This window comes from Uloborus diversus, chromosome 3 (genome assembly GCF_026930045.1).
Source record: "Uloborus diversus isolate 005 chromosome 3, Udiv.v.3.1, whole genome shotgun sequence".
Classification (NCBI taxonomy): Eukaryota; Metazoa; Arthropoda; class Arachnida; order Araneae; family Uloboridae; genus Uloborus; species Uloborus diversus.
In genome coordinates, this window is record NC_072733.1 from 178,977,448 (window position 1) to 178,990,421 (window position 12,974).

A 12,974-nucleotide genomic window follows, 5' to 3' on the forward strand; every position below is an offset into this window, starting at 1 on the left:
TCACAATAAAAACTTCAAATAATATGAGCATGCAAATCAAAATAGTAAAATAAAAAATTAGAAAATAAAAGTGCACAAAGTATTAATTAGAACAAATAATATTTTACCTACAACCGCATAGCCTCCAGGTAAAATTTTGAATATATTATCACCCATTCGTATTCCCTCTGGAAACCATGCAGCCATGCACTCTCCAACTAAACGTCCGAATGCTGCACCTTTAAAAACAATACAATGACTTAAATTCATTTAAGTATTTAACTTACAGGAAGATAAAGTAAGGAAACACAGTAATGATGATCAAGTATAAAAAGTAAGGAAACAGATTTTTTTTTAATTTCTTAAATAAATGAACTAAACTTTGTAACTGAACTAAAGTTTTTACTCATGCTTCAAATTATCATTGACTACGTAATTTTTTTAAAAAGAATAAACACAATAAAATAAAAAGAAGAAAACACATTGAGAGAAAAATTAAATGTAGTCATTTCATTATTATGTTTTTTATTTCTTTTACGCATACATGTTTCAAATTTTTAAACAATAATAAAGTTGTTTCAGACTTGACAAAGTGTTACATGCTCACATCTTTTGTAGCGGTAGCATTTGCTCTGCTACAAGCTAAGAGAGAATAAAAACTTGTAAAAAATATTCCAGATTCAGATTGTTCTGCTTTCACCATAATTGAAAGTAATTTTAAAAAATACATATACTTCATTCTGCAGTACAATTGTTGTCAATTATCTTAAAAAGTCCAAAAAAAAAAAAAAATCATTATAATTTCACAAATTTTAAAAAATCAAAATCCAGAAAGGTCACGGTTCCAAGCATTCCAGATTTTGGGTAACATACTGTAATACTCTCTTTTTTTTCAGTGAAAAGTAATTTTCATGCATTAACTTTTTGTTTGTCACAAAAGAGTTGGGTACAACAAAGCTGAAACAAGCAGAATGTCAAAGTTTAACATCGTCCCAGATTGTAGTGCCTTACATACAGTGATGTAATTAGTATGGGGACTCCAGGAGCGGTAATTTATGGTGCCCCCCCCCCCCTTCAAACACAAAAATAAATAATTGAATAAAATAAATGAATAAATAAATAAAAAAGGTTTTAATGTTTTACGTAAACATGAAAACATGAAATTCATAAACACCTACATTGGTGAGTAATGAAATTTTAAGTGGGTTAATGCACAAAAGACACATAAAAACTATGAAAACTTTTTATATAACTTGCCCTTGATGCATATGCACAAGGGCGACTTGAGCTCAAAACAGTAAGGGGGTATATGGAATGGGTGGCCCCTTATTTATTTCAAAAATGAATACCTGCTAACCTCTGCGAAAAAAAATCCAGAAGGTTTTTTTTATCCAGAAGATTTTTAATGTATAATAAAATCAAACGGGACTCTTTTTAAACAATAGCCTACCCTTTTTACATTTAACAAGATAAAATTAGTTATGAATTTCATACAAAATGAACTTACTTTCGTTTAGTAAAAACAACTTGCATAGCCGTATTTAAATGTTCACTCATCTTTAAAAAAGAACACAACATGAACTGAGCGAACAAGCAAAAGCGCGGAAACTGTTCCCCTAGTTTCCCGCCCCGATGCTCCCTTTGATTGGCTTCCAATGAAGTCATGCGCAATACCCGAGTGACGTCATAATCTTGCCTAACGTCTTCTTGTGTGATTCTCCTACGCAACCTCTCCTTGGTTACTTGGCATCAAACATGGTACTGCATTTTGCAAAAGTACCGTTAGCGCCAAAATTGGCGAGATACAATTTTTTTCCAACAAAACATGAAAAATCCGGAAATTTTTGCTCGCAACCGGAAAAATGGAAAAAAACATGAAAATCCGTAAAACTTCCTGGAAATCTGGAAGAGTTGGCAGGTATGAAAACGTATCTTAAACACAGGGCAAGATAATGGGTTTCAGTTTTTTTCGTTTAAGCGAAAGTCACTACTAGGTTTCAGCACTGACAATATGAACCTAATCCTGAGTATAATATTCACTCCATTTTGTGGAGTGGGGAAGAGGGGATTCGGGATTCCCCCTACCTGGTGAAATTTTTCAAATTTGTAGTCTTAAAAGTGCATTTTAGCTTACTATATTTCAAAAACTTGTGATTTCACTTTGAGTGTCTCCTCTCAGACGGGTGATACCCGGGGCGGACCCCCGATAATCGGAAGTTTACTGTATTTCAATGTAAGATAAATTATCATTTTCTCTCACAGTACCTATTCTAAATATGGGAATGAAAACTCCAGCTGGAACGGGAAGAGTAGCACAAACAGTTGTGGTAACAAACTAAAAAAAAAGTACATAGTAATAAATAAATAGATAATAAAAACAATAATAGACAGTTTTTGAGAAAAAAGAATTTAATCACTACAGTTACAGTGCTCAAATTATTAGTTCACGAGATGAATTTCATTTATTTCAGCAAAATGCAAGTAAAAGTGTAAGAAATATTTCCAACAAAAATCAGAAACAAATTTCTTTCTTAAATTGGATAAAGAAAAATGAAATTCTTTGATCAATGTACTCAGGGCCATATTTTTGATGTCAGGTGGGTCAATTGCCCCCCCCCCCCCACCCACCTTTGAAAAATTCATGTTTTTGCATACAAGTGGCTGTGGTTTTTGTTGTTGTCTGATAAAATTTGCATTGAGTTAAGTCACAAGAACCAGTGTTTTTGTTCACGCTTAGTCCCCTCCCCCTTCAAGTGGAAAAATTTAAAATAACATGATTGTTTGTTCTCAATTTACTTTTGAAAAGGAAACGATTTCTTTCTTCGTTGGATCAAAAAGCTTTAGCTTCGGATCAAGACTATTCCAACATTATTGATTCTGTTTACAAAAGGTTGCTTTAACGAAGCCTTCTGAAGATAGCAATGTTTCTGTTTCCAAGTAGTGTGCTTCTACATTGATTACTCAACTAAAATTATGAACAAGATAGAGCAGATTTTTTTTTTTTGGGGGGGGGGGGGTGAGGGGTGGAGAGCTGAGCATATCAAAATTCAAACTTGCCAAAAAATATAGAATCTAAATGGATATAAACAATGACAAAAAAAATAAATAAATAAATAAAAGATTGCAAAAATATAAAAATTCTCATTTATACATGTATTAAAATTATCTATTTATTTTTTGAAAACTTTGGTTTTTATTACTTCCTTTTACAAAAAAAGGAAGTATTGTATTCACAAGAAAATTTTCACCCAAAAATCGGCCTTAATTTCCATTTAGCTCACCTCCAAATGAATGTTGAGTTTTTTTTTTTTTTTTTTCAACCTGACCACACGTGGATATGTGCCTAGGAACGTACAGACACTCAAAATATCCATTTTGATGATCCCGGAGCTAATTACAACGAGTTTTCTTGTGACGTCTGTATGTATGTGTGTATGTATTTCGCATAACTCAAGAACGGAATGTCCTAGAATGTTGAAATTTGGTACGTAGACTCCTAGCGGGGTTTAGTTGTGCACCTTCTTTTTTGGTTGCATTTGGATGCTCCAAAAAGGGTCTTTTGCCCCTTTTTTGAGGGGAAATCATTGCTAATTTCAATGTAAACTCAAATGGTGTTATAATTTGGCAGACACTTGGCGATATATCGCCAGTCTTTTGGTCGCCAAGTTTTGTCACCAACTTGGCGAAAAATTTGGCGATTTTTTAATTTTTTTTTAAAACTTTGGTTTTAATTTGGCCACTGTTGGTGATATATAGAGAGTAAACTATTGAATCATATTAAAACTGGCAATAATGAGAAAATTACATTAAATTGGAGTAAAAGGGAGTCATGTGATGCACACCATCAGCTCGTTTAATATAGCTTACTAGTTATTACCCTATAGATGTTTCGGCACAATCAGATACTTACATTCATGACAATAAAAACAGCAAGATTTATATAAATATTTGTATAATTTGTGGTCCAATGACTGACAATTATTTCATCATCTACTTCAAGATGTGTTCCAGACCAGGTGATGTTACTAAATAATTCATTCATGACTTCATGATTCGTAAGCTACAAAGAAATAAGCATGAAAAATATGTAATAGCTTATAAATAGACTTCATTGACAATAGATTAAACAACTACGTATTCAATTATAGAAAAATAACAATAATGACTAGATATATAAAAAGAAGATATTATTTTAAGTGCTAAATTATCCAAGCTTTGCTTCTGTAAATACAAAAGTTCTAAATACATGCATAACTCACCTTATTATATTTGTACTAACATTCCAGAGACAATAAACATGCATCTATGTGCTCAGCAGATACCTATTCTTCAATCACAGCTCAGAGCAAAGTTCACTGACAAAATTTTACAGGAAATTAACTTTTTTCAGATGCTCACCTATAAGAAGAAACAACAAAACCTTAATTTTGTGTCAAATCAATACTCTGAGCTAGATTAGAAGTATGATAATCTGCTAAACACATAAACTTCGTTGCACTTCATTACATTACAGTACAAACATTTCAAAATCAAACTAAAACATAAACACAAATGTATATCTCTTTAACCCTTCAAAACATAAATAAGCAGATATATCATACATTTTTGAAAATTAAAAGCATAGAACATTGTTTTATTTCAAATATAAAAACAAATTCAAACTGATCAGTAGTATGCATAACTTGCATCAATAAAAAAAATTAGAAAATGATTAGCAATGTATAAATTAATTTTAAATTCCTTTTAAATGAGGGGGGGTTGGCTCTTAGGCAACTCTGGATGTACTGCTAAAAAAACTTTTGAATTTCCAAGTTCAGATAAAAACAAAGCAGAAGTGATAAATTTGAAAGTTATATATGTAATGCATGATATATATATATATATATATATATATATATATATATATATATATATATATATATATATATATATATATATATATATATATATATATATATATATATATATATATAAGATGAATGCTTGAGGAAAAAAATTTGAACTTATACTTTTTTTTACAATTTTAATTCCAATGGCAGATTGGTAAAGACAACAGTAGAAAGATGAGTAAAATGGAAAAAGACAATAATATTGAAACAAACAAGTAAACAATGAAAAAAAAACAGTTTACAGTACTAAGTAATTTGTGTCTAACTTCCCAATGTCTCTCTCAGAAAGATCCAGCATTTAATGCAGAGCCAATGACTCAAATGTGTGGCATTCATTTTCTCATTGGTATTGCACAATTTTCTTGAGCTTTGGAAAATGTTTAATCAATAAAAATGTTTTAATAAAGCATTCTTGACAGTAGTAAGACGAAAGACAACAACTGATTTTTTTCCATGGAGTGACAGAAGACTCAAAATCTCATCAATTCACATTTTTTGCTTATTCCTTTAAGAAACATCTCTTCTGGAAGCTTTTATGTAAAGCCTTTTTTTGACTTTTTGTAGTGCGAAAGGCAATTGTGTTATTACTAAATTCAAGAACATTGTAGACTTTCTTAGCTAGTTTATACATGCAAAAGAGCAAGAACTTTAAACACCTAGAAACATTTCATTTGAAGAACAAATGAAAAAAAATAAATAAAAAATTGAAGAAAATAGATATGCAAAAATTTATCTATAGTAATCAGGCTTTTTTTTGGGGGGAGGGGGGAGTAACACAACAAAGAAATGTCTGCAGCAAAGATACAAGGAAGGAAACTTAACTACAAATATATATACATTACTAAAGACAGAGAAAAAAACTTGAGGGTTATTGAATGCATGTCATTCTACACACATAACATGCAGATGATTTCAATTAGAACAATAATTTGCTAAACAAATTTTGTGGAACTAATAAAATTCATGCATATATACAGGGTGACAAGAAATAACTTGGACACACATGATACATTACAATTTTAATGTTAATAAAAATATTATGATCAAACTTTAAAATAAATATGAATACATTATTTTGTCTCATATATTTACAAATTTTCAAAGTGGCTACTTAATATAGAGCTTTAAACACGTTGCAAAATTTTCGGCTATGGGTCGTAACTCGCTTACTGATGTTTATCCCATTCTTTGCATAAGGATTTCTTTAGGTATACCAATGTTTCATAAGGTTTAGCACACACCCTTGTGTCCAAGACCTTCTTGCATTTTTGAATGGTGTCAACAACCCCAATTTTTAGAGATTTGTGCTAGTGGGAAAACACCTTTTGTTTTCGTTGATCAAGGAATAAAGATTAATCAAGAAATATATCGCATACTCATATTGGATGAAAAGGGTTTGCACCTGAACTAAATGGTGATGAAAATGTTTAAGGTCATAATATTCTTTCCCTTTATATAAAAATATATTTATGAAACATAAAACATTCTTATTATTTCTTCATAAAATTTAAACACTCAATATGACTTTAAGTGCAACAATAGTTTTAAAAAAAAATTATGAAAATATTCAACCAAAATAAAATTAATCCAATGTTTATATATTTTTTAAAGTAATTCTATGAATATCAATACATCTATTTTTTTATTTTGCTTAAAAAAAAAAAACTTTATGCACAAAAAATGTTTAGTGTTTTTAACAAAATGTTAGCCTGCTAATTGTATTTTCACAATTCTATGCTAATATAGTTTTCATTCATGATGAAGTGAAAACCTAGCCAAAGAATTGAAACTCTTATTAGTTGTTACTTGATTTTATGTTGCCTTTGTGTAAATTTTTATTTGTATATGTACTGAGAATAAAATTTTAGTTGTATTTGGCTAAAGAAATTCATGTTTTCAACTTATCATAATCCACTGCAAAAACTGTACATAGCTTTTAAAGCTAACATAAATGGTTTACTTTCCAGAAAAAAAGTGTGCCCTGCTTAGTACTATATAAAACTAATAAGGCATGCACAGGCTGGAGAAACAAAAGTGCAGGTTTAAAATAGGAGAATTTGAAAGCAAAATTTCAAAGAGTTTTGAAAATTAAGTTAAAAAATAATAACAATGTTGACAAATAGCTTGAATCATGTTCAGTCAGCAGAAATGTGTAACATTTTTAATCCCTTAATTTATATTTGAAAAAAAAAGAAAGAAAAAAGTTGCTATTAATTAAGAGAGCAACCTACCTCTCTACTTAACTATTAGAGCATGACTGAAATCCAGTTGTTTAAATATAGCATGAAGTTGAAAAAGAATACAGAAATACACCTTAATTATGTAGTGAAGAAAATGTGGGAAACAAGAAAACATTTTTTTTTTTTGCCTTTATAAGTAAAAAATAATAGTATATTTTTGATTAGCATAATTTATAATACTCACAATTGCCCAATCACAGTTAAAGTCACAAATAAAATCAGATGCAAAGGAATAAGATTTAAGTACATCAACAAAAATGCTCTAAAATAGTTTTCAACATGCAGATAAAGAAAAGTACAGGAATAAAAATGAATGTTGCACAAGATTTGTGTGAATAACATAAAATATATTTTAACCAAAATATCATGTGACATCACTTTGCAATATTTGAGAAAACATTTTATTCATATTTTAAACTGAAAAAATAATTTTATGAGTCAAAACACACGGGTGCTTAACAAGGGGAGAGGGGTTAAGGCCCAAATTGAGCCATAGAAATTTTTACTGGGGTGCTTTTAGGGATATTTTTCTCTTTCGGGACTCTCACGATTGGAGGGTCTTTGAGGTATTTGGCGGTGTGGTGTGCATTGCTCTTGGGGGAGGGGGACACCACTGCAAAACAGAAAATTACAATACTATTGTTCATCTGTTGTAGGTTAATTTTCCTTTCCTTTCTTTTTTTTTTTTTTTTTTTGCACATGTTAGTTATTTATCTAAAACGATTTATCTGCTACTTGTCTTACGTTTAACATATAGTTCAGACATCTGTTTTCTGCCTTCTTCTTAATGCCTTCTCCACTCTCATTTCTTTCTTCGCTTCACACATGAATTCTCATTACTACTGTTTTCAAAATTAGTACACAGTGTAATCAGAACCTGAGTCATTATTTGTGACATCAAACAGCAAATCTGTCAACCAAACTCACAGCAGATAAATACGTAGCTGATTCCTCTTTTCCTATGGAACTATCTGAATTATTATTCAGGGAGTAAGGTCATCTACAATAATGAAAGATGCAGACAGAACCTTTTTATTCAAAATTGTAGCTATAAATGTAAACAGATCAATTTCACATAAAAATGTGTAAATAGCTACTTAACTAAAAAACTTGACACGTAAATGTAAGAGGATAAATAGAACCATGTGCCAGACTTGTGGAAAAGCACTAAGAATGCATTTTTATAAAAAGGTAGGACAGAGCTTTTTTTCATCCTAAGGTTTAAAAAATATGCAGTAACAAACCAATTACTATGCACAACAATCCATCAAAGGTTTTCTACTTATCTCATAACTTGAGAAGATAATTGTAAAAGGAGTGATAAAATTAGATATAACATACATCTTAACTTAGTAAATATATTCATTAAACATCAATCATATGCGATTTTCAAAAAATTGTTTTAGAATTATTTGTGAGTCAGAAATTTGAAAAATTAATACATTTCCTACAATAGTCCACCCTAGATGGGTTGGATAAATTTAAAGAATTTCCCGAATGTTATTAAATTATGTGTAATCAATTATTACACTACTTATACATCTTAAGTACTTTTGAAAAAGTTTGTAAAAAAGAAATAGAAACCCATAAAAAAACATGAAGCAAAGTATTGAAACTCATACCATAAAAAGCATCTTAAAACATGCAACACAAACTTGCAAAGAGCAACATCATTAGATACTCTACATGAAGTTAAAACGTAAGATAAATTTTGCCTTGCGAAATAACTTCCTGAAATTTTTTTAACAATTAAATGAACAAAAAAAAAAAAAAAAAAAAAAAAAACCCACACATAATGATAATTATTGAAAAAAAAGTGAACTTTTTACATTAATAGAGTCAAATGACACTTCACTGATAATTCGAATATTTTCTTACTTCAGCAGCCATAAATTGCCCAAGACCCAGTGGAAAAGTCAGACTAGATATTACAATTGTGATAATAGCTGGATACATAAATCGGCTGAAAGAAAAATAGCAAAATTAGAAGTTTGAGCACATGTAAGGTTTTTTTTTTTTTCTTATTCCAATATTACTCTCAAAATGCTTCTACATATAGCACAAGTATAATCACACTTGAAATAAGCTTCTGTTTCTATTTCTAAACTTTTTACTAGCAGGGATCTGGATAAAAAGACGCATTATTCTTTTTCTTTACAGATAAGTTGCTATTAGAGCTAACTGATCAAATAGTAACAAACATCTAGCTTCATTTGTTTAATGCCAGTTCTTCATAACTATGCATAATGCTGCATTTTGTTGATCGTTACTTTCAGTCAACATCCCAATTTTTTGTTTAAAAAAATAAAGCTTGATTTGTCAAAATTTGACACCAATGGTTCCAATGAAATGGGCCCAACGGATGAAGTAGGAACTACAAGTTGGACCCATTACTTATAAGACACACAAGCAGTAATATTATTTAGATCTTGTGTGAGCAAAACACAGACAGTCATATTTTTTATACAGTAAAGGTTTTAACGTTATCTCTGCAAAAATTTGCGCGAGTACACAAGTTTCACAAAAAATTGCTTGAAGTTTCAAATATTAGGGCTACTAAAAAAAAAAGTAATGAATAAATAAATAAGAAGTAATTCTTACTTATAAGGAATTTACAAAATTGTACACCATGAGCATGGAAACAAGAGTCTAAAATGTATTATACACAATAGAAATTTATTCCAGTTTCCTTATTTCAATAAATTACAGTGTGATCCTAAAATAACAGAACTTTTAGGCGGTAGAATAAAGAAAGTGTGGTATTTCACTTATTCCAGAAAATTGTCACAGGAAGACAGATCAAACAAATATGGTGGGTGATCGAGGATGCAAGTATTGATCTGTTCCCAATCCTGTTGATCCTGTTCTTGAAACTGAAAACTGCAATGAGGGAGCTTTCTATAATGATGCTCCAACCATTCAAACAACATGGCACAGGTGCAAAAGAACATTCCCAAAATCTAATTCAAAAATCTATAGATAAATTGCTTGAACATAGAAAATTTTGTTTGAGTTAAATGGATCAGGATTCTACTGTGAATAAATATTAGCTCTGAAACATATTACAATGTTTACTTTATTCTATCAATAAAAAGTTCGGTTATCTTAAGACCACAGTGCGTATATCCTATTAGACCAGTTTTTTGTACACCAAATGCACAGGAAAATTTATAAATTCATTTACATAAGGATTTTTTTTATAGGGACAATTTCATTAAATATAGGGGAAAAAAACAAGATTTTATATGATACAAAGACACTAAAAGAGCTAATTGTAATTTGACCAGTTCATTCTTTATGTACAGTTTACTATTTGAAATTTACTACAATTTATAAGAGTCAAAATAGAATGCATCAATTCACAATATAAAATAATCATTTTAACAGATGTTACTCTTGAGTCTGAATACTTATGAACATTCACTACATTTTGCTTAAAAAAATATCGTAATAAAGATTAAATTTGTAATTTTTTTTATTTATTTCAACTTAAATCTTGTTTCCATAAATGCATAAAGCAGTCTTATATTAAAACAAAAAGAGAAAAAGTGAAAACTGGAAACTAAAATCCAGACTATCAGCTTTTATTTAAAATGGTCAATCAACTCACTTTCGCTGCAAAAAGGAATTCATTTTCTTGTGCCGTCTGTTAAAATACACAATCTGACGATGAAGCCACACAAATAAAGCACCAGCAAAACCACAAAATGCTCTAAAGACAAATAGAAGTAGTAAACTTTATGTGGCATGATTTTCATCGTAAAATTCAAAAAAATAGCATTCAGTAAGTAACCTACTACACATACCACACAGAAGCAAAATAATCCAAATTACAGCACTACATTTTGTTTTAATTATTTTAACCTGTGCTCACTTGCATACTATATATACTATCACAAAACACTAGACAGAATTGATTGTTTCATCATAGGCGGATTTAGAACTGAGTTCCTGGGGGGGGGGGGGCAGCATTTTTTTTTTTTTAGCATTATCAGTTGTATTGATTACAACTGGCTGGATTTAGACTTAGCTTGCCTCTAAGCTATTTCAGGGTTTGGGTCTCTTTAGTAGTCTGGTCAACTTCTCCATCGGTGGTGGCAAAAAAGGTCATTTTTTAAAAGCCCCCCCCCCCCCCCCCCCATGCATTATACATAAGGTCTAAGGTGGAAAATGGAGTCCCTTTTAAGTAGGGGATAGAATATCTTCAATTTTAGGGGGTCCGGGGGTTTCTCCCCTGGAGGAATTTTTGTAAAATAGATATAAAAATTCTTCATTTTGAAGCCTTAGAAGGGGTAATTGGACTACTAAAATCTCGGAGACAAATAGCAAAACACTCTTTTGCAAATTACGATAATACACAGTAAAAAATGTTTTCGGGTTGACAAATCAATTACAACAGTTCTCAGAGAGAAAAAGCGAGAAAGAATAGAAGATTATGCATTTTTATTTGCTTACTTTGGCTGTCGGTTCAATTCAATCAGCTTTTGATCACGCCTCCAACCCAACAACAAATACGACAATGAATTAAATACAAAATGATCAATAGTAAAAAAATGCTTTAAAAGAAATGGTGTATAGATTTAGAAAATAGGCCCATTTGGACAGTTCATAATTTATACACTTGATAAGAAATAAAGTTGAAGCACACTTTGCTTAGGAATTTCAAAGACTCATCTAATCCGTTTCAAGGACTTGAGAACAGTTAAAATTATTTAAGGCACTTAAATTGGCCTTTCCAATCTCTGAAATTTAGTACTTGATTGTACTGTTTTACAGTATTGTTCTAACTTTGTAAGAAACAACTATTTTAAGCTTGAGGCTTCGGTGGCCAAGCGGTATTGCTCAGCAACTGCTTGCATGCAGAGAGGCACAAGTTCGATTCCCCCCTACTGCCCTGGGTGTTCTTCTGATTTCCTTGTATTGTAATAAATCTGAATTGTGCTATCTGTCATATGTGTCTGAGCAAAAGTCGGACTTCCACCTAAAATGGAGCTCAGTCAAACGGAAGCTGCTCATATTAGCCTCAAAAGTGGATTAACGCCTCTGTTATTCATTACCTTGGATGTTCCAAGGGCCATCAGGAACAACAACAACATTTTAAATTTAAAAGAAAAAAAAACTATTGATTTCTCTTTACAACAACTTTTTATTTTCAATTACAAGTAGTGCAAAAAACGAAAAAAAAATACAAGTAGTGTTTTTTTTCCCTTCTGGGCTAAACAGATTAACAATATGCAGAAGAAGTAAGATAAACTCAAGTAATACAAAATAATTTCCAAAATTACTGCATTCGGGATTAAATAAACAGCAATATATGAAACATGTGAGTCACAAAAATTTATCTCAAGTAATATGCTACAGAAACGTGAGAACCATGATTTTTATATTTTTGATGCAGGATGTGGCAAGGAGCTAAACATGACACATTTCGGCATTTATCTCTCTATCCCCCCCCCCCCATTATTTGCTTTGAATTTTTAAATTTATGGTTTGTATCCACACTTTTCCAAATTTTCAAGGTTTTCAAGCACTTTAAAAGGAATTTATTTTTTCAAGTACTTTTCTTCTTTTCTTTAAAGAACAAATCATGAAATTTTCCGGAGTTGGGGGCCTTCAACAATGCGGGTGCCCTCAACTATAGCTTGTTTAGTTTATAGGTAAATCCAGTTTTTTTTTTTAAATCTTTGTTTTAGTTTCCAATTTGTTAAAACAGTCGTTGATTATTTTAAGTATAGCGGCTGAATACTTATATTTTCTCTCATATATTTGCTCTAATGGTTTTCAATTCAAAGTAGTCGCTTTCAACACATTTCAACAACCCGGTGAAAGCTTCACTCTTTGTAAAACAGTGTACGGTGCCCCCCCC

At 30.8% G+C, this 12,974-nt stretch overlaps 1 protein-coding gene across 1 annotated transcript in view; it reads right to left on the reverse strand.

Moving 5' to 3' along the window:
- Positions 1 to 12,974, reverse strand: part of LOC129219309 (chloride channel protein 2-like) — a 141,187-nt gene that overhangs the window by 44,475 nt on the left and 83,738 nt on the right. The window contains 5 exon segments of the mRNA XM_054853658.1: positions 108 to 218; positions 2,245 to 2,314; positions 3,890 to 4,039; positions 8,987 to 9,071; positions 10,719 to 10,820. Of these exon segments, the coding sequence (XP_054709633.1) occupies positions 108 to 218; positions 2,245 to 2,314; positions 3,890 to 4,039; positions 8,987 to 9,071; positions 10,719 to 10,820 (518 nt within the window).